Source organism: Triturus cristatus, chromosome 4_1 (assembly GCF_964204655.1).
Source record: "Triturus cristatus chromosome 4_1, aTriCri1.1, whole genome shotgun sequence".
Classification (NCBI taxonomy): Eukaryota; Metazoa; Chordata; class Amphibia; order Caudata; family Salamandridae; genus Triturus; species Triturus cristatus.
Window position 1 is genome coordinate 296,606,497 of NC_140585.1, and position 25,855 is coordinate 296,632,351.

Consider the following 25,855-nt stretch of genomic DNA (forward strand, 5'->3'; position numbering starts at 1 on the left):
TTCAGTAGAATGTGATGATCTTTATCCAATGATGGGCGTTTTCCACATGACAAAAGTTTGCGTTCCGGTGTTCAGGAAGGTATCTCAGTGGATGTGGCATAGACAATGCACTTAATGAGGCTTAAATCTTTGGAAGCAAAACTGTCCAGTCAGCGTTGAGCGGAACTTATTACGTTTGTTTGTTGCAAAGTATGCTCATCATATCTGAGGCATAGAAATATTGCGTTTTCATTCTTGTTCCAGAGTGAAAAAGGCACAGGGTGCACTTCATTCAAAAGGCCTAATGCAAAGCCAGCCAATGTTCGATACCTGAAAATCAAGTTTGTAAAGTTTGTCAAAGAATGTGAAGAAAAATCAGAACTTTGCAATTACTGGGGAAATGTTTTATACATGATAGCTCTAGTGAAAACTTGGTTGATGCTGATCGGGAAGGTGATTGGGAGCTGCACTTGAAGACTGTGCAGTCACTGATTACTGTGTTTCACAAATTCGATTGCATAAACTTCCTGAGATATGGTTCCTGGTAAGAGTGAAGAAGCTAAAGGTGGAAAAACAATACCACTACAGAAAATTCATCAAGACATTTTTTGGGTGAAAGACAGAAGGGAAGGTTCAATGCTGTAGCTCCAGATATGAAACTGGACAGATGATCCAGAGATCACAGAAAAGCTCCAAGGGAATTGTTGGTCAGATAGTAAAAGTGAATATGTTGCTCAATGGAAGGTCGTTTCCCCTGAAGTCTTTTCTATTTGCAATGTTGTTAGAGGGATTACAAATTCAAAATTAATGGTTCATTGTGAAACTGTTCCTCATCAGGAACTTGTGGGAAATCAATCAGTAAAACAGCATTTGTAAAATATGACAGTCACCCCATGGGTTGTCTGGGCACTGTGTCTCCGTCAAAGAGCCAGGTCTTGAGTCTGTTTTTTAAGTTAGCCAGCGAGAGGGCTGTGTGAGGCTGGAGGGGAAGGTTGTTCCAGGTCTTGGCAGCAATGTAAGGGAAGGAGCGGCTACTGCTGCGACGGATTGTGTGTGTGTGTGTGTGTGTGTGTGTGTGTGTGTGTGTGTGTGTGTGCGCGCGCGATGGTGAGTGAAGAGGAGTGCACATGTCTAGCAGGTTGGTAGCAGTTCGGTCGATGGTTGAGGTAGGCAGGTCCTAGGTCATGGAGGGCTTTGTGTTTCATGCGTGAGGATCTTGAACTGGCATTTCTTCTGGATGGGGAGCCAGTAGAGGTATTTCAGGTGGGGGGCGATGTTGGTTAATTTGGGGGAGGTCCAGGATGAGCCTGGTTGCCGTGTTCTGTATGGTCGGGGGTATTTTTAGGAGCTGGATGGGGATCCCTGAGTAGACGACGTTGCCGTAGTCCAGTGGGCCGGTGACGAGGGCCTGTGTGATGATCTTGTTGATTGGGATCCATCTTAATATTCTGCAGAACATGTGAAATGTGTGGAAGCAGGAGGAGGCGACTGTGTGGACTTGTCACTTTATGGTCAGTTGGCTGTCGAGGATGATGCACAGGTTGCGTGCATGGTTGGTCGGTGTGGGTCCATGTACTGCCGGCACCAGCTGTGGTCCCATGCGAGGTGTTCTTCCCAAAGATCAGTACTTCAGTTTTGTTGGAGTGGAGTTTTAGGCAGTTGTTGCTCATCCATTTGGCTACATTGGTTGCAGAAGTTGGTTTTGGTGTTAGAGGGGTCCTCGGTGAGCGTGAGGATTAGTTGAGTGTCGTCTGCGTAGGAGATTATGTTGAGTCTGGGGGATTTATAATGTCTGCATGGGGGGGTCATGTAGATGTTGAACAGTGGGGTTTAAGGATGATCCTTGTGGTAAACCGCGTATGATGTCTTTGGGTGCGTAGGTAAAGGGAGGCAGTCTGATGCTCTGTGTGCATCATGTAAGGAAGGAGGAGGCGATCCACTTGAGGTTGTCTTGCTGTATGCCTATGAGTCTGTTGATGAGGTTGTTGTGGGAGACTGTGTCGAATGCCGCTGAGAGGTCGAGGAGGATCAGGGCCACAGAGTGTTCTGATGCTGTCTCTGGTGGTAATCCGCGTGGTCTCAGTGCTGTGGTTGGCAGTGAATCCTGATTGAGAGAGAGGCCCAGTAGGTGGAAAGAGCAGGGAACGTTTTGATAAACATGTTGGACAATATGTGGATAATCATATAAAGACTCTTCTACTAGATGTCATGAAACATGGATCGAAACTATATGCAGAACTGAAGCAGGAGAGATTTGTATTAAAAGAGAAAAAGCTGTTTGACATAATCACTAAAGCTAAACTTCCACGCTTTAATTGACATAGTAAGAGTTTTCAAGAACCAGTCACTCCAAAACAGGGTACAAGAAAGCAACTTTCGCTAACGCACATTGTTTGATGGAGATGCTGCAACCAAATCAGTAAAGCAGAAACTCGTACAAGAGCTTGAAAAAAACCTTTCACCTGAAGAATTTCAATTTGAAAAGGTGTCCTCATTGAAAACTGTTGTTGTTGTGTACTATGTCACATTTGCAAATGGTCAAGATTTCAGCCATGTAAAACTTTGGAGAGGTCTTTCAAACTCTTCTACGTATATCCTTCAGTGTGCACCTTTCAAGAACTGCATATCGTCTTTGACAGTTATCTTGAACTGTCAAAGAAGATGAGAGAATCGGATGAATGTCTACAAGTGGAACAATCGACCTTGCCTGCATCAAAAATTGGACAGCTATACCTGTACAACTTGATAATTTCATGGTCATCAACAATGAACAGGATGAACTTGGTGATGTTAACTTGCTAAAACATTGCTGATGTTTCAGTGAACATTGAATTTCCAATTATTGCAATTGGAATGATTGTCAATGAGGAGTTGGTCCCTGCAGAGATGTATTCAAAAGGTACAGGCCATATTGTTCAAGACTTTAACAGCAAATTGGAGTAAGCTGACCTTTGTGTTGTGCCAGATGTTAAGTGGGCTGTTCGAAACAGTTCCAATCGAGTCATTTTACTGTCAAATGACACAGATGTTGTTTATTGTGCTACTTATATTTATTGCAATGTTTTTAAGTCCATGATTGTCAGAGTTATGGATATGTTATGGAACAGGCGCGAAGAGACACTTAATCCTGCTTCATATTCTGTAAAAGAAACTTGACTTAGAGATGCCCAGTGTTTTCATCAAGGCACATATTCTTATGACTGATGGCACTATGAGCAAAATTGGAACAAAGCTTGAAGCTTTATCTGCTGAACCTGTGAAGTTTCTAAAAAGTTAATCTGAGACAGAAGAATAATGTGACTTTAAAGATGTAGAAACATTCCTTCTGCGTATGTGGAAAACGAGTTTGGACTGTTACACATTTGACGAGCTTCGGTACAGTGAGTTCAAGAGATCAGTCCCGCTAAGTGACCTTCAACCAACGACATATTGTGTGTGTGGACACATTAAGAGTGTTCTACTTGATCAGAAGATGTGTAAATATTTTGGATCATGCATTATGTGGAGAAAGATCAGTATGAATTTGGTTGGGAAGATGTTGATGGTGTGCTAAAACCTATGAAATTTCTTGAGCCTCTACCCACACGTACATGTACTTGCAAAACCTGTGCTACAGAAAGATGTTCCTGTCGATATGCACTTCCCCAATGTTCAACATTCTGCAAATGTACCACGAGCGATTGCCGAAACAAAGTGAACTATAAATATTTATCTAAAACAGGAGTGATAAAAAAAATTCCTGTTCAGATCATAAACATTGTTTGGTGAATACATAAAAGGATTAAAAACCATTATTATTTGCTTAATTTCTATACGTCTCTTCTTCTAGTATAACCACCATTTTGGAAAATGGCAGAAAAGTTACTCGGAGTTTTCTATCTCTATATGACTACTTGACCCCCAAAACCTATATTTTGACACCAAAATTAAGTATATAGGTCTCATGGTTCCTGAAATTACATCATCACTGCAACACGATCGCCATTTTTAAAAATGTCGAGCAGAACCATTTGGCCGGGATCAGCAATGTCTACCAAAGTTAAATTACTTCTCTGATGATCCCAAAACACAAATCAAAAGTGCAAGTCTCTGGACAACATTTTTTTTATTATTTTTATAGAGGTATATCCAGGGTCTGTAATTATTTCAGGCCCTTTCTAAAACGCATTTATGTTTTTCCATATATATGTGGTTCAGAGCATTCTATAAGTTAGGGCCGTGGCCTCTGTGTTTGATCTGATGGAATGCTCTTTGGAAAATGAGATGCGTAGAGGAGGAGTGCAGGTTTAAATTGGGCATGTTAAGGGGTGTGTCTCTGTCAGTATCTTGGACCTGTGTCTTTGCAGAGCTTGTGGATGGTGCAAACCATTTTGTGCTTGATGCTTCTGTGTTCTAGTAGTCATTGTATAGATTTCAAGGCATGGCTTCTGTGGTCATGCCCCTTCAGGTTCTGACAGTCTGGCTACCTGTTTTAGAGCCTGATATTTTATTTTTTGTAAGTTCTGTGTATATTCTATATCACTGCAGTTTTGCTTTTTCAGGGCCATTTACAGCACCTTTTAGTGGTCTTTAAAGAAGCAGAATATGCACACTGATTCCAATGACCACCATGCTTCCTTGAGGGTCGATGGAAAGCTGTGCATAAAAAATGACTCCCAGGTTATTTAATTTAAAAGCAGTGGTAGAGAGTAGTTTGAGAGCAAAAGGAAGTGTAGTTCAGACTGACATCAAAATTCCGCTGTTGCTTACATTTATGCAATGGAAGCTTTCTTTTATCGAGTAGAATGTGAACCAGACAGAAGGAGGTATTCACATGGTTTTTACATTTGTTTCCAGTAGAAATAGATTTGAGTTTTGTCGCTATGCATTTGCAAGTTTACTGTATAGTCCCCTTGGCATTGGAGCTCACTTAAATGCTGAAGAGGTGGTAGGGATAATGGTGAATCCTGTGATACTCTAGAGTCTGAAGTGAGGAGATAATTGCCCGGACCTTATTTGAATGAACTAGAAGTAGTTGCAAAGGAGAAACCAATCCAGTCTAGAGCATGCCTAGAAATTGTTGCCCATTCTTTTAGTCTTTCTAGCATGATTCTGGCCCACGGTATTGTAGACTGCAGTGAGGTCAAGAAGTGAGGTAGTAGGCTTCTTGTTTTCACTAATAGACATCAAGAGTCCTTTTTCGGTGTGAGCCACAGAAAGTTTGGTGCACTTTGCATGCCTGAAACTGGGTTGCTCTTCATGTAATGTGTTTTTTCTGAGTACCTCAGAGCTCACCTCTTCGCATCATTTTCAGTGATATTTCGGAGTTATTTTACATTGGAAATGGGTTGTAGTTTCAAAGGAACTTGAAGTCCATGTTGATTTCTTAAGTAGGGGTGTGATGACATGTTTCAGGAAAGGAGCAGTTATCACAGCAGTGAAGTCCTCCACAAGAGATGGGAGGAATTCTATCACATATTAAGCAGGGCAAGTATTTACTGCCGGAATAGACGTTCATTGTTTGGCCAGTCTGGACATATCCTCTTTGGTAATTGAAAGCAAGGAGGTAAGAGACCGAATCGAATGTTGTTCATGACCCTCTTAAACACAGAGGCCGCTGACGCTAAACCAAATGGCATTTGACAATATTGAAAAGTGCCCAGAGGCGATATGAAAGCTGTAAGATGGCGCGAATCAGGATGGAGTTCGACCTGATGATAGGCACTGGCTAAGGCGAGTTTAGAAACATTTTTGCCCCTCTGGTTGAGGCAAACAAATCACTTATTTTGGGTAGGGGATGCGAGTCCTCCAAATCTGTTAAATGACCTCAAATCGACACAAACCCTAAGTAGTCCACCCCTTTTCGGGGCTACTACCAGCGGAGAAAGCCACAATGAGAACTCTGTAGGTTCAATAATCCCCTTCGCACATAGATCCTTTAACTCCTTTTCCAAATCAAACCTTGCACCATGAGACACTCCCCTGAGTTTGTTTGATGGGTGTGGCACCTTCTTTGACAGCGATTTTATGTTTGAAACATCTAATTCTTCCCAGAGTGTCACCAATCACAGATGGAATTGTCTTTTCACTCTTGTCCAACATCATCGTTGCTCCCCACAACTAACATGTGTTCAAAGGTTCCCGGCCTCAAAATCATGCTGATATATATGAGTCTACATCCTCTCCTTCGCTTTGTTTCCTCTTAAATATGTGCCTTGGCACCATAAGGCTGGGTTGTTTATCAAGTTCATTTTTGAGTTTGAGAACAGTCTCACGATATTCATCAACTCCATCGCTATCTTCCGGAGATAAATTCGGTAAATGTTTAAAAAAAGACCTGCCCTCAAACCCCAAAAGAAAGTAGCAGTAGACCTTTTTTCCTGTCTGCACTAAACCTTGAAGCTCCTATTGCCCTTTAAGTAAGTTTCGAAAGCATCATGCCTTATTTCCCATCTTACCGGTGGTTCACGTGGGGTATCCAAAAATGCAGGTGGAGAATTTATTGCTTGCATAGTGCACATTTATATCAATGGGGATACCCGAAATGCTACAAGACCCAGGTTAGTATTGCGATACAATATAGAGGTGGTCACAGTAACAATAAACAATTTTGGAAACCAAAAATGAAATTAAGCCAACATTCACAAAGGCATCTTCGGTATTCGCAATAAATGTATTTGCAAAAGTAAATACGTAATTTAAATGTGGCAACGCAGTTGCTCTTTCATTGCCACACAGTTCTGAAAATTTAGAAGAAAGGTGCTCCGGTATGAAATAAGGAAGATAGTATTGTTGGTCAATGTGAAACCGTCAGGAGGGTGGACAATTCAAAGAGGTGTGGCATGTATTCCTCACATTTTCAAGATACAATTCCAGCCTAACATAGTCAATTGTTCCTATATATCACATAGCATTTCAATGACCCTGTTGTTAATTCACAGTTGTCATGGCTTGTGTGCTAGTTGTGTGAGTAAACAGCTAGGTGATTCCAGCCTTAGGGTGGGCTCTTCTTCAGGACACTGAAAAAAGAGAGCACCTAGAGGTAAGATGAATGATAAGTAATTAGTGGGACACGGTGTCTCCACATAGGGAAGTGAATGTGGCTAAAAAGAGGTAAGGTTTACCTAATAGTGCATCCAACGTAAAGGCTGGGCAGTAAGCTCAAAGTTGGGCTCAACAGAGCTCCTGTATGAGGAGGAAACGCATGTTAGACTGTGCGTTTAGGAGTAAATCCTAAACAGTGCAGATGCCTCTCCCCTTGTGTTGTGACACTTACTATACAAGGGGAGGTTTGTGTTATTACGGCCCTCCGTGCACGTACATAATGGACAGTATCAAACTGTAGGTCATGCGTTATAATCGTGAATGGCGTCATTTATGAAGGACAAATCTATTAAAGAAAACCCCTTGGAAGCTGAGTTACGCAGGGTGTACAAAAATCCTAATAAAATTGTCAAAAATGGAGCTAAATATGTTTGTAATTAATGTTGTGATACCTACTAATAGCGTGCACAGATCCTAACTAAATCAGCAAAGTAGTACTATTTGTGATTATAGGGCGTGCACATTACTAAAATCATTGGGAGCCTGTTAATAAAAGGAAAGTCTGTATAATCGTTGTGACAAAGGATGCGATGTTAAAATGAGCGATATTGAAATAACGCAGCGCTTAACAAATGGTATGAATCAAAAAAAGCATATCAAAAGAAGAGACGCTTAGGCCTAGGGTGCGTCGACTTTGAAGCTGTCAATGGGACCTCGCCTCAGTGTAGTACAGTTCGGCTCGATGTCTACTTGTAGAATGAGCTCGCGGTTAAAGACCCACGCAGTGCTTAATTTGTAAAATATTAAGTGCCAGGGCTCTGACCAGGAGGCCACTGCAGCTTGCACCATCCATCGCCCCTGTCATCGCAGCCAAAACACCTACTAACCATCTCTCTCGCATGTAAATGCGACAGTTCAGATTATTCCAGGTCGCCAAAGCTAAAGGAATGTCTGGGGAGGCAGGTATTAGTAATTTTTGTAATGTATTTTGTTCCCTAAACAGCTCTTATACTTCTCCCCTCTAAATTACATGAGCAGCGCCACCTTGTGGCAGACTGCCCGAAGTGTGGTGTTGACAATTAGGAGGCGGCAAAACCATGGTGACAGAGAGGGCAATGCCTGCTCATATGAGTCATATGCTGATGTTCACTAATAGTTAACTCATTGTGTGGTTGACACCTAGGAATAAATAGTAGAACTCTTCCATATTTTGACTTTAGAAAGGAACATGCGTATTTACTTTTGCGAATAAGTTTATTGCGAATACCCAAGATGTCTTTGTGAATGTTGGCTTAATTTCATTTTTGTTTTACAAAATTGTTTGTTATTGTGCCCACCTCTATATTGTACTGCATAGTGCACATGTCAGATTGTATTAAAAAAAGACAAACAAAAATGAGGGCAGGTAGAGTACAATTGCTATAGGATAAGTTGAGTACCACAATTTTACTCAACAACTATTTCAGTAAAAACCCAATGAGGTGTATGTAACCCGGAGGCACACTGCTGACTTAAGAAAAATGTTGCACCTAGCAATTGAATAATGAAAGAACGAAAACTAAAAATTAAAAAATCAGATGTGTGCATCGCCGAGTGACACACAGCTAAGAAATTAGTACCTTGAATGAATATCTTGAGTGTGCGCAACACTGATGGGAAGTGTGAGATAACAGTGCAGGTGTGCCGATCACCGAGTGACACGCAGCAGGAGGATGAGTACGCAAAGAGTGTGCCTGTCACTGACAGAATTGCTGTGTGCCCATCTCTTCGAATTTCATTTGGTGTGGGGGCGTTGCAGACGGACAAATACGCAAAGACGTGTGTAACATCGTAGGAATGCCGCATGTACAATGGAAATAGATGGCTGCTGACCCAACGTGTCAAAATGGCCGCAGTAACGTAGCAGCGTTACATGAGGACGCCTGACAAAAGCTGCACTTGGAGAGAATAAAAGATGACACGCACCAGCTTCTGGTCCAAAACAGCTTGGTGACGTCACAGAAGAACCGGGCACGTCGTGGAAAATGATGGGCTGCGAGAACGGCCTTCACTCACGCACACACAGTTGATGGACAGAATGCAGAACAATGTCATCCATTCATCCCAGTACAGAGATCTGGGCCTAAATCCATCGTTCTTTTGCTCACAATGCCGTTCCAGTTTGAACCTAGCCATATGCAAATCAGTCTTGACCCTGTGTCTCATGGGTACAGTCCAGCCCGAACTGCCAATCCAGGTCCTCCCTGGACTGGAAACAAGCATCCTAGGACCGGTTTCGGGGTTTTACCCCTCTTCAGCCAGGATAGCTTGATTCCAGTGGCATGGAGAGCACAGGGTCAAGACTGATTTGCATATGGCCATGTCTGAACTGGGGTGGCGTGGTGAGCAAAATAACGATGGATTAAACCCAGATCTGTGACTGGGGTGAATGTTTTGCCAATGTGCAACATTCCGTCCATCATCTTGTGTGTTTTGCTGTTCGCCCTATGTGGGAAGGGTATGCCCAGACGTGGGTCCCGTGCTCACTACGCCACTGGAGTCCAGCTATCCTGGCTGAAGAGGGGTAAAACCCTGAAACCGGTCCTAGGATGCTTGATTCCGGTCCAGGGAAGACATGGCTTGGCAGTTCGGACTGGACTTTTCCCATGAGGCACAGGGATATGGCCATGTCTGAACTGGGGTGGCGTGGTGAGCAAAATAACAATGGATTAAACCCAGATCTGTGACTGGGGGTGAATGTTTTGCCAATGTGCAACATTCCGTCCATCATCTTGTGTGTTTTGCTGTTCACTCACGCACAGCTTCTAGTCCAAGACAGCTTTTAGACGTCACAAAAGCACCGGACACAACGTGGAAGATGGTGTGCGCTGCGAGAACAGCCTTCGCTCACGCAAGAAGAAATGCTGCTGCACGTGGTAGGGAGTCCAGGCCTAGGTAGGTGTGGAGCACTTCAGCAACGCACGAGGAACACTTCCACTTTGCTGAGCTAAAGATTGCCAAATACAGACGTAAAAGTCTCATAAGGTAATGCTCACCATACCTTTCGAGATAACAGCAGAATGGTAGTAAGAGCCATATTGAACTGAAGTTTTCTCTTGCTACGGATGAGGTTGCACGCAGAGGGTTCCACCATGTAGCCAGGATCGTTGCCAAAATTCTGTAGTAAAGACGCTACAGGCTGGGTATAGTTGAGTCAATTTAATCTGTGGCTGCATGGTTGTGGAGCCAGCAACAGCAGTGGCTCCACCAGACACAGCTCAACTCCAACTGTAACTTTTCCTTAATACATTCTAAAGTCACTTGGATACAAGTAACATCCAAATAGACATGCAGTTCTATGATGGAATATTCTGACAAAGAGAACAAGGTCTCAAATTAAAGTATACAAGAGACCATACTACAAAGAGGCAACCAAAGTCTCTCCAGATTGGGCAGGCTAAGGTTTGGTGAAGAGAGAGTATAATGACTATGGCAGGTAGGGGTGAAAGTATGAGTAGTGGGAACAAATAAAGCAGAATTCAGAAGATCAATGAATAACAGGCAGGGTAATATTCAACAAAACATTTGATAAAATTGCAATTACCCAGTGATTTAATGTATTCTTTTTAAGTAATGACATTATCCCAGTATTGATAAGAGGATGAGGAGTGGATGCATACACAACTATGGGAAAGTTAATTACATGGGGGATTCTGGATTTACGGCAACAAGGACATGTGTCTGGGATATATTTAGACATAGCCACCTCCTTCGTCCAACAGTACATTTTCCAGGTTGAACATGAACATGATGTTGGAACAAATCCCTAATGCTATTTCTTGCTGAATATGTACCAGAGTTGTGCGCATTCTTGTGCAATTGGATTGTACTGGTGGTTTATTTTGGTTTACCTGTAAAGGGGTTGGGATAAATGTAATGAATGTGATCTAGAAGATCTGTTTTATTTGTAGGGCTCATTGGAGCATAGTCATTTCAAGTGTGTAAACGCAGACAGCAATCGAAGATGATTAGCATGCTCAACTTGTTGAACAGCAATTCCTCATATATGTTATGTGGGAAGATTCATATGCTCTTTGACCTACATCACACAGCACAGCAAACATTTACAAATGCTTCTCCTTGCTAATTTGACAATCAAAAGCATCAAAGAGATTTCATTTAAGGTGTCAATTTTCTTCAAAGTATGTTCTCCCTGTCCGGTCTGCTCCATCTGAATAGGATTTCTGACCATTGTCGGTTGGTACACTTAGGAGTAGTAGTACTGTATGCCCTCCTATAATCTTCATCCGCTTCTATAGCTGCAATGTCTTCTAATTTGGAGTTTACCTATTAATTGCATGGATGGACAGCTTTTAGTGTTTAATAAAAGTGTATTATTTTTTTTTTTTGTGCATTTTGTTTTGGGCATCTGATGAGATCTGCCTCTTGTTCCCCCTTCTTGCCTGCAGGTATCCGCCAACTGCAGTTGATACTTCTGAAAGTTGCATTAATATTAGGTATTGAGATCCATGTTGGTGTAGAGTTTCAGGGGCTGATTGAGCCCCCTGAGGACCAGGAAAACCGAAGTAAGTGTTTCAGTTTTGCTTCCATGTTTGGTGTTAACCTGTCCTCTTAAGTAACACTCTAAATTCTGTTGTAGCTGTTGACTAAGGATTTGTCAATATAACAAATGTATTCAACCTAAGCCTCTTTCTGTGAACCCAGAGCTATTGAGAATGGTATGTTCTTTAAGAAAGATACGCTATTGCTTGGATGACTATGCTTTTTGGATGCCTATGACTGAAGCTGGCAAAGGTTGAGGTGTATTATGAACGAGGCTCAGAAGCATGACTTGAGTTGAAATTCAGAATTCGAATATAGATAGACTTTGTGCATAAGGCAGTGTTGACACCTACAAAGAACCACCACTAAATAGTCTATCTATATTCTGTGCCCACTTACTTTCAGCAATAGCAGCAATTTTGCCTGCTACTCCAGTGGTGATCAAAACCTTGAACCCTCAAACACCTTTACTCTGGACCATTCTTCTCAGTTCTACACGTTTTCACATATTTCCTTTTGCTATAAGCGCACATACCTTTGATTTTCTAACCTATTTTTCTTCCTTTTTTTTGCTTATACTTTTCTCAAAAGACATAAACAATTGAACCTAACAGTGGAACCTTCTAGCTACTAGCACCTAACCTGTTATCCCTCCATCAATCTTATCCCTTCTATACTAACTGGGGTCTGGGTGCACACTGAATTGCACCCACTGTCACAATGCTTGTTCCCTCAGGAACCTAGCAATTCAGAACAAAAGCACAGGTAACGTAATCAAAAAGAGCAGTTATAGAGTTCATATCCAGTAAAAATAAATTCTTCAATTTTTTCTTTTATTCCATTTTATTTTCCAGTAGGTAAAACATAGTCAAATTTTTATGACTCAACACACAGTACAGCTGACTCGTTTCGTCCTAGTGCAGGACTTCTTCAGGGCTGTTAAATACAAACAAATAAATATACATATAAAAAACACTTACGACAAATATAAAACATACTATACATAGATAAGAGTGGGCTAACTTACAGCCCATAGATACATCACACTTAATTTACATACTTACACATTGTAAACAACAAAGACAGACCAACATTCTATTACACAATTAGGAATTTACCTTTTTACATTTAATGAGCAAGACATGAGTACTTAATATTGACTAACACATTGTGAGGGCCAAAGGTCCCAACCGGGACAAAGATTTTTTGCACATAACCTTTTTACCTGTCTCAAGTTTCATCACATTATTCACATTTAACTACGTGAAAACAGGAAAACTATCATCAATTCTTAATGGTTGCACAACAAGAAGAGAGGTTGCCCATAGAGTCTAAGAGCCAAGAGACAACGGAACAATCAACAATTCTAAAAGAGCAATATCATAGAAGACACCCAATATGTGCAAATTCTGACATGATATGGATACCCAGAATGAGAAACCAAAGTGTCACAGCGTGATCCAAGTAGTGAGCAATCCCCCATGCTCCCCCGATCGACAGAGTGAGCAAAAGAAACAACAATGAGTACCCACCACTAGATGATGGTGGGGTCAAACACATCCATAAGCTGAAAAGTCATAGAATTCCTCACTCATGGGCTGTTTTCCCATCCGGTGTTATCTATAGTATGGATGGATGCAATTAATATAAGTTGCGATGTACACAGCGAGTAACAGTAAGGGCCACATTTCAACTAGACCTATCCCATTTTTTCTAGAATTACAATGTATTCAAGATTAAAGCCGTCTATATCTAAACCGCGACCAAGTGATGGCTAGAAGGCGCATCCCACAGTAGGGATGTACAGCACCGTCATGTTAAATTGCGATGGAGCTCAGAGCAAATCATATGATAGTTTATCTAAAGCAAAAGAAAGGATATTGCAAATCCATCAAAACGGTCCCAATGAGGCAAAACAAAACTTAATAACAAATTCTGCTTGTATTGATGGTAAATCAGTGGGATTAGCAAAATAGCATGCCAAGATGAGGGATCCTAATGAGTAGGCACATACCTTCAAAGGTCCTAGAGGTAAAAACAGTCACACCTCTTGTACAGTAGCGGTCTTCACCAGGCCTAGAAGGAAATAATTAACCCACATCAATGACATCCTTTCCATGTTTTAAAATATGAAGCTCACATAAGTCTACCAACTAAGGTAATACTATCAGCTTAGTGATGAGCCATAACATTGTCTACCTACACCGTACAATTCTGAAACCCTCCTCTAGTATGTGACATCTTACCTATAGTATATCCGAACAGTCCCTCGTCGACGGCTGCGTCTGTTACAATCGGACGTCTATACAGACGACCGCCTCGTCGACAACGCCTACGTCAGGACTAAAAAGTGCATATTTTCATCATAAAATTACGAAACGAAGGCTGTTGCCTTCTCTTACGTCACCCAGTAGGGTTCAGCCTTTGCCACCCTCGCACCTGTTGGATGAGGAGGAGGATACGGATGACAGCATGTTTAGGGCTGCAAGAAGTCCCTCCGAACTTAATGTTAAGTATCGGGAAGATTCTGATTATGACGATCAGAACATGGATGAGCAGGACCATTATCATGAGGACACTCATCAGCAACAACCGCAGATGGTTTGTCTTCCTTCAGCCTTGGTCTCTGACCTGCAATTTATGATCTCTGACTACAAAAAGAGGTTTCCTACTTCTGTGCTTTCTCCTGCTCCAGCGTTCTCACCGCCACAGAGTGCACGTCCCACCTCCACCACCTCGTATTCCTGTTGAGGTGCCGGTGCCACCCCCTCCATCTACTGACGATGAGGATGACGGACAGGAAGAGGGGGAGCTTCAAGATACGCAGCCTAACCATGACGAATGGAACGACTACGTCATCCCTCTTTCTGCATCGCCTTTACCTCAGGCGAACTCTTCTTCGAAGGATATAGGAGGTTTCCCTAATGTCCTGGAGAGAGCCGCCCAACGATTCAAACTACCAATACCGTCTCACCAAAAAGACTGTTTCCAAGGAACCTTTTAAAAAGTCTGTTAAGTCTATGACCATCATAGACTACATTTGGGATCAAGGCATCAAGAGCATGCAAAATCCCTCTACAGTTCCCCCAGTTCTGCCACGATTGGACAAGAAATACAGGGCTCCAGACGACGCTCCAGCCTGTCTCATTTGGCATCCAAAACCTGATTCAGTAATTACTCCGGCAGCGCAACGCAGATCAAAAAACCCTTCTGCCCCACTTTCAGCTCCTCCGGATAAAGATGGCAGGCGCTTGGACAATATCGGGAAACTGTATTCCTCTGTCAGCGCTTACAGTACGAGCCTCCAACTCACTGGCACTATCAGGATGCTACAACAGACAAATCACCATATTTGGAGTCCTTGCCGCAAGACTCTAAAGACGAAGCAAAAATGCTGCTTCTGAAAGGTGAAAGATCGGCTTCTGAAATCATAGACTGTGCTATCAACATCGTATCAACTGGTTTCCGCCAACTGGCTGGGGCGACAGTTCTGCGGCGCCAAAGGTGGCTTAAGGCAACATCATTCCAACCTGAAATTCCAACCAAAATCCTTGATATGCCTTATGACGGACAACCCATATTGATGAGGCCCTCCAAGGTATTAAAGACACCGATACGGCCAGAGCCCTGGGTACCCTTCAATATAAGAACACCAATTTTCGTGGCTCAAGGGGTAGAGGACAATACTCTACTAGAGGAGGCTGACAACAATATAGGTCTTCATATTCCTCCTCTAACCAATACAGGCCGCAGTTTCAGCAGAGGCAGCAAGAGCAGACTTCATACAACAAGTCTTCTTTTCGTGGAAAAGCCAGGTGGCAGAAGAATTCCGCGCGACGTCAATGACTTCTCTCTACCGCCAGTCTTTTTCTTTTCCACCTTCCAGAGTGGGAGGGAAAATTTCCCACTGTCAATTGGAGTCAAATCATGACGAATCGTTGGGTTCTTCAACTGGTGCAGTTCGGATATTCCCTGGAATTCGTCCAAACCCCACCGCCAACGCCCCCTCAACCTATGAATCACAAGCATCTGAACCTCATATTCATGGAAATATCAGCGATGCTCCGGAAGGGTGCTATTGAACGGGTACCTGTCCATCAAAGAGGACAAGGGTTTTACACCTGGTTCTTCTTGGTGCAAAAAAAGGAAAAGAAATTGAGACCAATCCTAGATTTGAGATGTCTAAACAAATACTTGAAGAAACAATCACTTCGCATGGTCACTATCCAAGAAGTCCTACAACTTCTCAATGCGAACTACTACATGGCATCCTTGGACCTCCAGGATGCCTACTTTCATATTCCGATCCTCAGAAGGCACAAAAAGTTTGAGGTTCGCTGTTGCGGGCAGACATTACCAAATCCGTGTCATGCCTTTCGGGCTCAAGTCAGCCCAACGCATCTTCACCAAATGCCTTTCGCCAGTTGCTGCATTTCTCAGGCAACAGCACCACCAAATCTTTCCATATCTCAAAGACTGGCTCGTCAAAGCACCCTCTCTCGACGGCGCGAGATGGTCTTCCAAAGCCTGTCTACGGCTTTTCAGAAGATTGGGTCTTACTCTCCATCCGGACAAGTCAGTTTTACAGCCTTCTCAATAACATTTCTGGGAGCTGTCCTAGATACGGTCCTAAAGAAAGCTTATCCATCGCAGGAGCGTCAACATAGACTCATACGATTGGCAGAACACGTGCGCACAAGAAAGTCTCTTTGTGCGCCTCTTCAAATCCCTCCTCGGAATGATGTCCTCCTGTATCCTTCTGGTTCCATACTGTCGCCTCTGCATGCGTCCTCTTCAAGAGGCTCTCTCCGCACAATGGATTCAAATCGGCGGATCCTTCGACACCATACAAGTGACTCCTCAGATGGTCGCCGCTCTCAACTTGTGGATTCAGCCACACAATCTGTCTCGAGGTCTATCCTTACTGACTCATGCATCTCCCCCGGTTATAACCACGGATGTGTCTCTAGAAGGTTGGGGAGCCTTCCTACAGGAGCTGCGGATCAGCGGGAAGTGGTCGCCTCCCGAGCGGAGACTACACATAAACCTCCTAGAACTCAGAGCTGTCTACCTAGCCCTCCTTGTGTTCCTTCCCAGAATAAAAGGTGCACAAGTGCTTGTCCAGACGGACAATACTACAACAATGCACTACCTGAACAAGGAGGAAGGGACTCGTTCGCTCTCACTCTCCCAAGAATCGCAAAAAATATGGAACTGGTCTCTTCGGAACAAAGTTTCTCTACAAGCGGAGTACGTTCCAGGAAAAGACAATGCGTTGGCAGATTCATTGAGCAGAATGCAGACCACCTGCCACGAGTGGAAGGTAAACCAACACACTCTAAATAGCATCTTCTCTCTGTGGGGCGAACCCCCGTTGGATCTCTTTACCACGCGGCAAAACGCCAAATGCCAACACTTCACAAGCTGGCATCCCCAACAGAGATCTCTGGGGAATGCATTTTCAATAGCATGGTTTGGCATATACGCCTACGCCTTTCCGCCGATTCCACTCATCCCCAGGATCCTCGGGAAGATGAAGGATGAACCTTGCACGCTGATTCTAATAGCCCCAGCATGGCCTCGCCAACATTGGTTCACGGAGCTTCATCTCCTCTCCCTGCAAACACCAATTCTATTGCCGCTGTTTCCATCCCTCCTCACAATGAACCAGGGACAAGTCCAGCACCCGGACCCAGCATCTCTCAAATTATCGGCCTGGCTCCTGAGTTCCACGAGATTTAAGATTTGAACATTCCTCCGGAATGCAGGTCTGTCCTATCCCGTGCTCGAGCAGATAGCACAAACAGGACTTATTCGTTTAAATGGAAGAGAATCTGTATCTGGTGCAGGTCAGCTAAGGTGCATCCTTTCACGTCGTCTCCAGAAGATATATTACCACATCTCCTTCATTTGGCTACTTCGGGTCTTGCCCACGCTGCCATCAAAGTTCACCTGGCAACAATATCCTGTTTCAGGAGATCTTATACTAAACCAAAGTGTCACAGCGTGATCCAAGTAGTGAGCAATCCCCCATGCTCCCCCGATCGACAGAGTGAGCAAAAGAAACAACAATGAGTACCCACCACTAGATGATGGTGGGGTCAAACACATCCATAAGCTGAAAAGTCATAGAATTCCTCACTCATGGGCTGTTTTCCCATCCGGTGTTATCTATAGTATGGATGGATGCAATTAATATAAGTTGCGATGTACACAGCGAGTAACAGTAAGGGCCACATTTCAACTAGACCTATCCCATTTTTTCTAGAATTACAATGTATTCAAGATTAAAGCCGTCTATATCTAAACCGCGACCAAGTGATGGCTAGAAGGCGCATCCCACAGTAGGGATGTACAGCACCGTCATGTTAAATTGCGATGGAGCTCAGAGCAAATCATATGATAGTTTATCTAAAGCAAAAGAAAGGATATTGCAAATCCATCAAAACGGTCCCAATGAGGCAAAACAAAACTTAATAACAAATTCTGCTTGTATTGATGGTAAATCAGTGGGATTAGCAAAATAGCATGCCAAGATGAGGGATCCTAATGAGTAGGCACATACCTTCAAAGGTCCTAGAGGTAAAAACAGTCACACCTCTTGTACAGTAGCGGTCTTCACCAGGCCTAGAAGGAAATAATTAACCCACATCAATGACATCCTTTCCATGTTTTAAAATATGAAGCTCACATAAGTCTACCAACTAAGGTAATACTATCAGCTTAGTGATGAGCCATAACATTGTCTACCTACACCGTACAATTCTGAAACCCTCCTCTAGTATGTGACATCTTACCTATAGTATATCCGAACAGAGCAGACGTCCCTTTGTAAGTATCTCATCAATTGAAAAGATACCAAATAAGCAGAAAACCAGCAGCCTATGAAAGAGGTTAGAGACTAGATCAGAAAAAAGTCCATAGATAACCCACATCAAGAAACCAGAGAGTTATACCCATATTATAAGTAGAAATGACAACATGACCTTACATCCTTGGGTATGTTTATCACAAACCCCCAAGGAAAGTGGGCATCAATTCCACAAGGTTAACATACTGACCCCCTTATCACGGAGCATAGTAAGGGCACAATATCGGTAAAAAATAACAAGTAAAGGGAAGCGACACTAAGCTGCGCATTATATAGGCTGCAGAGGCAACGAAGGCTAAATCAACAGGTCCACATAGTTCAGTCAGTCATAGACATTAAAGCCACAATCGCAGTACATCCTCCATACCTACATGTCGTGTAAAACAAACAAAGTGAGAAAGCCACCAGTCACGGTGAAAAGGAGCAATCAACAGATTTCAATAAACTAAGAGTCAGCATGCCGACGTGGGACTTACCAAGATAAGCCTGTCGTGGTCGACGATTTTGCCGAGGGACGCAACAGCAACGGAGAGCCGGGCAAAAAAACCGCAATGATAACATATTGGGTTTAAATAATGCGGCAAGCCTAGAGAAACCGGAACACCTCCGTCAATTGGTGGGGGCGTGTACATCAAGGGTCACATGAGTTGCTCTTTTCATAGCGGCCATATTGAAGCGATAGGTATTGTATCCAAACCTACCTAAAAATTACGGTATTTTGAAAGTTAGAGGCATAAGGTGAGCATCAATTTCATTTGTGTACACGAAAAAAATTATTAAATAAAAAGGCAATATTGCCAGGGAAAGTCTACGTAAATATCAGCGCAATGAAAAATCGGCGCAATAAGAATCGAAGACACACCTTCAATAAGTAAAACCCATAATTTGCATATGCGGTGCGAGCGACCAGCCAAAGTTTCCAATACTAGATTATTATAAATATGACACACCGTAGGGGAAAAGTGTCTCATTAGTGGCAGTACTATTCGAGCCACAACCTCACAAGTTCATTCGTGTAGTCACAATGACGGAGACAGCGTGGCGGCCATCTTAGCCTATGCTAAAATAACTAATAGCTATGCTAAAAAAACTAAAGATTCAAATAACAACGTAGCCAAAGATTATATTAGACTACGTATGTCAGGGTACAGATTGTGATAGATCTGACTTTGCTCATAAGGTTTAGAGCTTCACATGACAGAATGGTAAATATCGGCATTTGGTGATAAGGATCACACCTTAAATGAGTAAAGCCAATAAATTGCATGTGCGGCGCGAGCGACCAGCCAAAGTTTCCAATGGTAGATTATTATAACTGCAACACACCGTAGGGGGAAAGTGTGTCTCATTCATACCAATACTATCCTCACTGCAGCATCGCAGATTCATTCGTATAGGCAAAATGACGGAGACAGCATGGTGGACATCTTAGCCTATGTAGACATAACTAACAAATTAGTAGAATAAAAGGTAAGAAAGAAAGTAATGAAGTTACCAAAATAATAAGGTAAGAGATAGAGTAGTAGAGTAATAGATAGGGACAAATAAATGACAAAGGAAAGAGACGAACTTATACGACCATGGCCCCACATTCAGGTAGGGCTCAGCACAGTCGTTATTAACTTAACAGTTGCGGGATTCTTGTCGAGATTAGTGCAATAAAAGGACAGTTAAACACAATTCAGTTTTTTTCTTCACCATTCAAGTGTGTCATCCAAGAGGGGAGTAGCGACTTTTATATGCAACCAGAATAGAGGACATGAGGCAGATTAATATTCTACAGAAAATAGTGAATTTCATCATCACTGTTGTGTTCTAATTCGACACATCGCAGTCTACAGATCCATCCTGCCTCATTCGTTCTTAGGGCCAATTCCCTATTCCCTCCCCTTGAATGTACAGGGACATGATCTATCCCCATAAACCAAAAATCCTCACTGTCTGCATGGTTCTCCTGCATATGGAAAGTGAGGGGATATCTAAGATCCCCATTCCGGCATACTCGCACGTGCTCCTGAACTCTTATTTTCAAGGCCCTTTTTGTACTGCCCACGTAGATCTTATCACATGGGCAGCCCAGAATGTACGTCACATATTTGGAGTTGCAATTAATCAGGTGTTTGATAATATATCTATGTTTGGTGTTAAAACAGAAGCTTTTGGTCTTATTCCTACCCAACCTACAGTCACTACACTCACTGCATGTGTAGAAACCAGTCATTGTAGACGTAAGCCGGGTTTAGGGGTAATAACATAACTAGGGCACAGCATATTCCGTAAATGTTGTCCTTTCCTGTATGTCACCTTCGGTTTAGTAGCCAACGTACCTTGGAGGCTTGGTATGTCCGCCAATAGGTGACAATGTTTTCTGAGGACATTATATATCCTGCTACTGCGATCATTGTATTGCGTATTAAAGGCAATCAAAAATTCTAAAAGAGCAATATCTTAGAAGACACCTAATATGTGCAAATTCCGACATGATATGGATACCCAGAATGAGAAACCAAAGTGTCGGAGCATGGGCGATGTGAGCTCTGAAAGTGTAATGTACTATTACAAGCAGTACTTTTTCTATGTGTGCGGCTATGTATATGATTGTCCTGTATTAAGAAGGTGACATCCAAGAAGTCAATTACTTCCTTACTATGGTTGATAGTGAATCTGACGTTGAAAGGATTATCATTTAGATAAGCATGATGCTCCATGATTTCTGGGGCAGGTCCATCCCAGAGCATAATTACATCATCGATGTACCTGCCCCAGAAAATCACATGTTACATCCACCTTGCCGCATGGTGGTCCCAAACGTGCTCCCGCTCAGACCAGCCCATAAAGAGCCCGGCGTAAGCGGGATCAAATCTGGAGCCCATCGCTGTGCCCTGAATTTGATGAAACCATCCAGAATCATGGAGAAAGAAGTTTTTAGACAAAATAATATCAGTCATTTCCAGCAGAACCTCATTATTCACACAATGAGGTTCTGCTGGGGCAGGTACATCGATGTCCTTCATACAGGACAATCATATACATAGCCGCACACATAGAAAAAGTACTGCCTGTAATAGTACATTACACTTTCAGAGCTCACATCCCTAACATGTCATCAACAACATCCCTTATGGGGAGATGATTCGTATGAGACGCAATTGCAGTACTGAGGAAACTTTTTTTTCTGAACACAGGAGAGACAGAGAGGCGCTTCCTAGATGGAGGGTATCCGGAGGTTATATTGAGCAAAGCACACAAAGTGATGAAAGTCCCTAGGGCAACCACCTTAACATCAAACTAAAACAATAGGGCCAAAAAAGCTCCAATTGCCTTTAATACGCAATACAATGATCGCAGCAGCAGGGTATATAATGGCCTCAGAAAACATTGGCACCTATTGGCGGACATACCAAGCCTCCAAGGTACGTTGGCTACTAAACCAAAAGTAACATACAGGAGAGGACAAAATTTACGGAATATGCTGTGCCCTAGTTGTTACTACCCCTAAACTCCAAACCTGACTTACGTCTACAATGACGGGTTTCTACACATGCAGTGAATGTAGTGTCTGTAGGTTGGGTAGAAATAAGACCAAAAGCTTCTGTTTTAACACCAAACATAGATATATTTTCAAACCCGTGATTAATTGCAACTCCAAATGTGTGACGTACATTCTGGGCTGCCCATGTGATAAGATCTACGTGGGCAGTACAAAAAGGGCCCTGAAAATAAGAGTTCAGGAGCATGTGCGAACACGCCGGAATGGGGATCTTAGATATCCCCTCACTTTCCATATGCAGGAGAACCATGCAGACAGTCAGGATTTTTGGTTTATGGGGATAATCATGTCCCTGTACACTCAAGGGGAGGGAATAGGGAATTGGCCCTAAGAAAGAATGAGGCAGGGTGGATCTGTAGACTGCAATGTGTCGAATTAGGACACAACAGTGATAATGAAATGCACTATTTTCTGTAGAATATTAATCTGCCTCATGTCCTCTATTCTGGTTGCATATAAAAGTCGCTACTCCCCTCTTGGATGACACACTTGAGAGTATGGTGAAGAAAAAAACTGAATTGTTTAACTGTCCTTTCATCCAGTATTCGGGTATCTTTCATACATTCACATGCCTGACTCATTCTCCGTCGTCGGGATGGGAGTCCCCAGTACATAAATAAAGTAATGTCCCATTAGACATACAGAGTAATAGGCCAAATGCCTCACATTATTAACATATCCTGGTCCTTTTGTAATAAGGACCAAACTCTAGAGAGCAACCAATCAGCCGCCACCACCCTCTGGAACCTTCCTGGAAGGAGCTCTAGTCCCTCAGATTTTCTACCGCACGTCGTGCTAAGGAAGTCTCCCCTGAACTCTGCTCAGGTTCTTTCAATATCTTTGGATTTAAGGTATTTTCTTCGGATATTTCTCTGAGTGGAGTCTTTACTGTCTTCATGTAGGATACCCCTAAAAAAGGCCTTTTTAGGCCCTGTGAGACTTGCAAAAAGAAGAGCTTGCACGTCGATGACCAACACAAGGACTGCCTTTACTGTCTTTATCCAGATCATTCTCCTGAGGACTGTAAGGTATGTTGGACTTTTTCTACGAAAACTTTAAAAGATCGTGAGGGAAGGCTTTTGACTTGGCTGCAGAGACTTAAGTACAAAGAAGACCCCTTGTCCTCCGAGGGAAGTGAAACATCATCAAAATCTTCTTCAAAAACTCCTCAGAAAAGGTCCAGAGAACTTTCTCCTGGTCCTTCTATGCAGCAACCTCAAAAGAAGATGCAAAAACAGTCTTCAGAGGAACCAAAGGTTAAAGATTTTTCTACAAAAGAGTCTTCTCCCCTTTCAGGGTCGAAGAAGCCCGCTCCAGACCCTCTAACCCCACCGCCGAGGGTGAAGCACACTTTCAAAAAGCCTTCCTCAGCCCCGTCGACGACCACCTCGTCGACGATGGCATTGACGACGACTAAATCTCCACAGATTGCCATTGGAGTGACTTCGTCGACGACGACTAGTTCAACGTTCTCAGTCTCGTCGGAGTTTGTCGACGACATCTTCGTCGACGGCACGTATCCCTTTGACGTCGACGATCAAGATCAAGGACTTGACGACGACTGCGTCGACGACGAGTGCATCGTCATCGACGATGGATATACCGTCGACGACCGCTTCGACGACAAAGTCCCTCGTCGACGGCTGCGTCTGTTACAATCGGACGTCTATACAGACGACCGCCTCGTCGACAACGCCTACGTCAGGACTAAAAAGTGCATATTTTCATCATAAAATTACGAAACGAAGGCTGTTGCCTTCTCTTACGTCACCCAGTAGGGTTCAGCCTTTGCCACCCTCGCACCTGTTGGATGAGGAGGAGGATACGGATGACAGCATGTTTAGGGCTGCAAGAAGTCCCTCCGAACTTAATGTTAAGTATCGGGAAGATTCTGATTATGACGATCAGAACATGGATGAGCAGGACCATTATCATGAGGACACTCATCAGCAACAACCGCAGATGGTTTGTCTTCCTTCAGCCTTGGTCTCTGACCTGCAATTTATGATCTCTGACTACAAAAAGAGGTTTCCTACTTCTGTGCTTTCTCCTGCTCCAGCGTTCTCACCGCCACAGAGTGCACGTCCCACCTCCACCACCTCGTATTCCTGTTGAGGTGCCGGTGCCACCCCCTCCATCTACTGACGATGAGGATGACGGACAGGAAGAGGGGGAGCTTCAAGATACGCAGCCTAACCATGACGAATGGAACGACTACGTCATCCCTCTTTCTGCATCGCCTTTACCTCAGGCGAACTCTTCTTCGAAGGATATAGGAGGTTTCCCTAATGTCCTGGAGAGAGCCGCCCAACGATTCAAACTACCAATACCGTCTCACCAAAAAGACTGTTTCCAAGGAACCTTTTAAAAAGTCTGTTAAGTCTATGACCATCATAGACTACATTTGGGATCAAGGCATCAAGAGCATGCAAAATCCCTCTACAGTTCCCCCAGTTCTGCCACGATTGGACAAGAAATACAGGGCTCCAGACGACGCTCCAGCCTGTCTCATTTGGCATCCAAAACCTGATTCAGTAATTACTCCGGCAGCGCAACGCAGATCAAAAAACCCTTCTGCCCCACTTTCAGCTCCTCCGGATAAAGATGGCAGGCGCTTGGACAATATCGGGAAACTGTATTCCTCTGTCAGCGCTTACAGTACGAGCCTCCAACTCACTGGCACTATCAGGATGCTACAACAGACAAATCACCATATTTGGAGTCCTTGCCGCAAGACTCTAAAGACGAAGCAAAAATGCTGCTTCTGAAAGGTGAAAGATCGGCTTCTGAAATCATAGACTGTGCTATCAACATCGTATCAACTGGTTTCCGCCAACTGGCTGGGGCGACAGTTCTGCGGCGCCAAAGGTGGCTTAAGGCAACATCATTCCAACCTGAAATTCCAACCAAAATCCTTGATATGCCTTATGACGGACAACCCATATTGATGAGGCCCTCCAAGGTATTAAAGACACCGATACGGCCAGAGCCCTGGGTACCCTTCAATATAAGAACACCAATTTTCGTGGCTCAAGGGGTAGAGGACAATACTCTACTAGAGGAGGCTGACAACAATATAGGTCTTCATATTCCTCCTCTAACCAATACAGGCCGCAGTTTCAGCAGAGGCAGCAAGAGCAGACTTCATACAACAAGTCTTCTTTTCGTGGAAAAGCCAGGTGGCAGAAGAATTCCGCGCGACGTCAATGACTTCTCTCTACCGCCAGTCTTTTTCTTTTCCACCTTCCAGAGTGGGAGGGAAAATTTCCCACTGTCAATTGGAGTCAAATCATGACGAATCGTTGAGTTCTTCAACTGGTGCAGTTCGGATATTCCCTGGAATTCGTCCAAACCCCACCGCCAACGCCCCCTCAACCTATGAATCACAAGCATCTGAACCTCATATTCATGGAAATATCAGCGATGCTCCGGAAGGGTGCTATTGAACGGGTACCTGTCCATCAAAGAGGACAAGGGTTTTACACCTGGTTCTTCTTGGTGCAAAAAAAGGAAAAGAAATTGAGACCAATCCTAGATTTGAGATGTCTAAACAAATACTTGAAGAAACAATCACTTCGCATGGTCACTATCCAAGAAGTCCTACAACTTCTCAATGCGAACTACTACATGGCATCCTTGGACCTCCAGGATGCCTACTTTCATATTCCGATCCTCAGAAGGCACAAAAAGTTTGAGGTTCGCTGTTGCGGGCAGACATTACCAAATCCGTGTCATGCCTTTCGGGCTCAAGTCAGCCCAACGCATCTTCACCAAATGCCTTTCGCCAGTTGCTGCATTTCTCAGGCAACAGCACCACCAAATCTTTCCATATCTCAAAGACTGGCTCGTCAAAGCACCCTCTCTCGACGGCGCGAGATGGTCTTCCAAAG

General features: G+C 43.4%; 1 protein-coding gene across 32 annotated transcripts in view; it reads left to right on the top strand.

Moving 5' to 3' along the window:
- Positions 1–25,855, top strand: part of MICAL3 (microtubule associated monooxygenase, calponin and LIM domain containing 3) — a 1,875,796-nt gene that overhangs the window by 516,964 nt on the left and 1,332,977 nt on the right. For all 32 annotated transcript variants that reach the window (XM_085652129.1, XM_085652139.1, XM_085652136.1 and 29 more), the window contains one exon: positions 11,451–11,567. In XM_085652129.1, the coding sequence (XP_085508255.1) occupies positions 11,451–11,567 (117 nt within the window). The remainder of the gene's footprint in view (positions 1–11,450; positions 11,568–25,855) is intronic.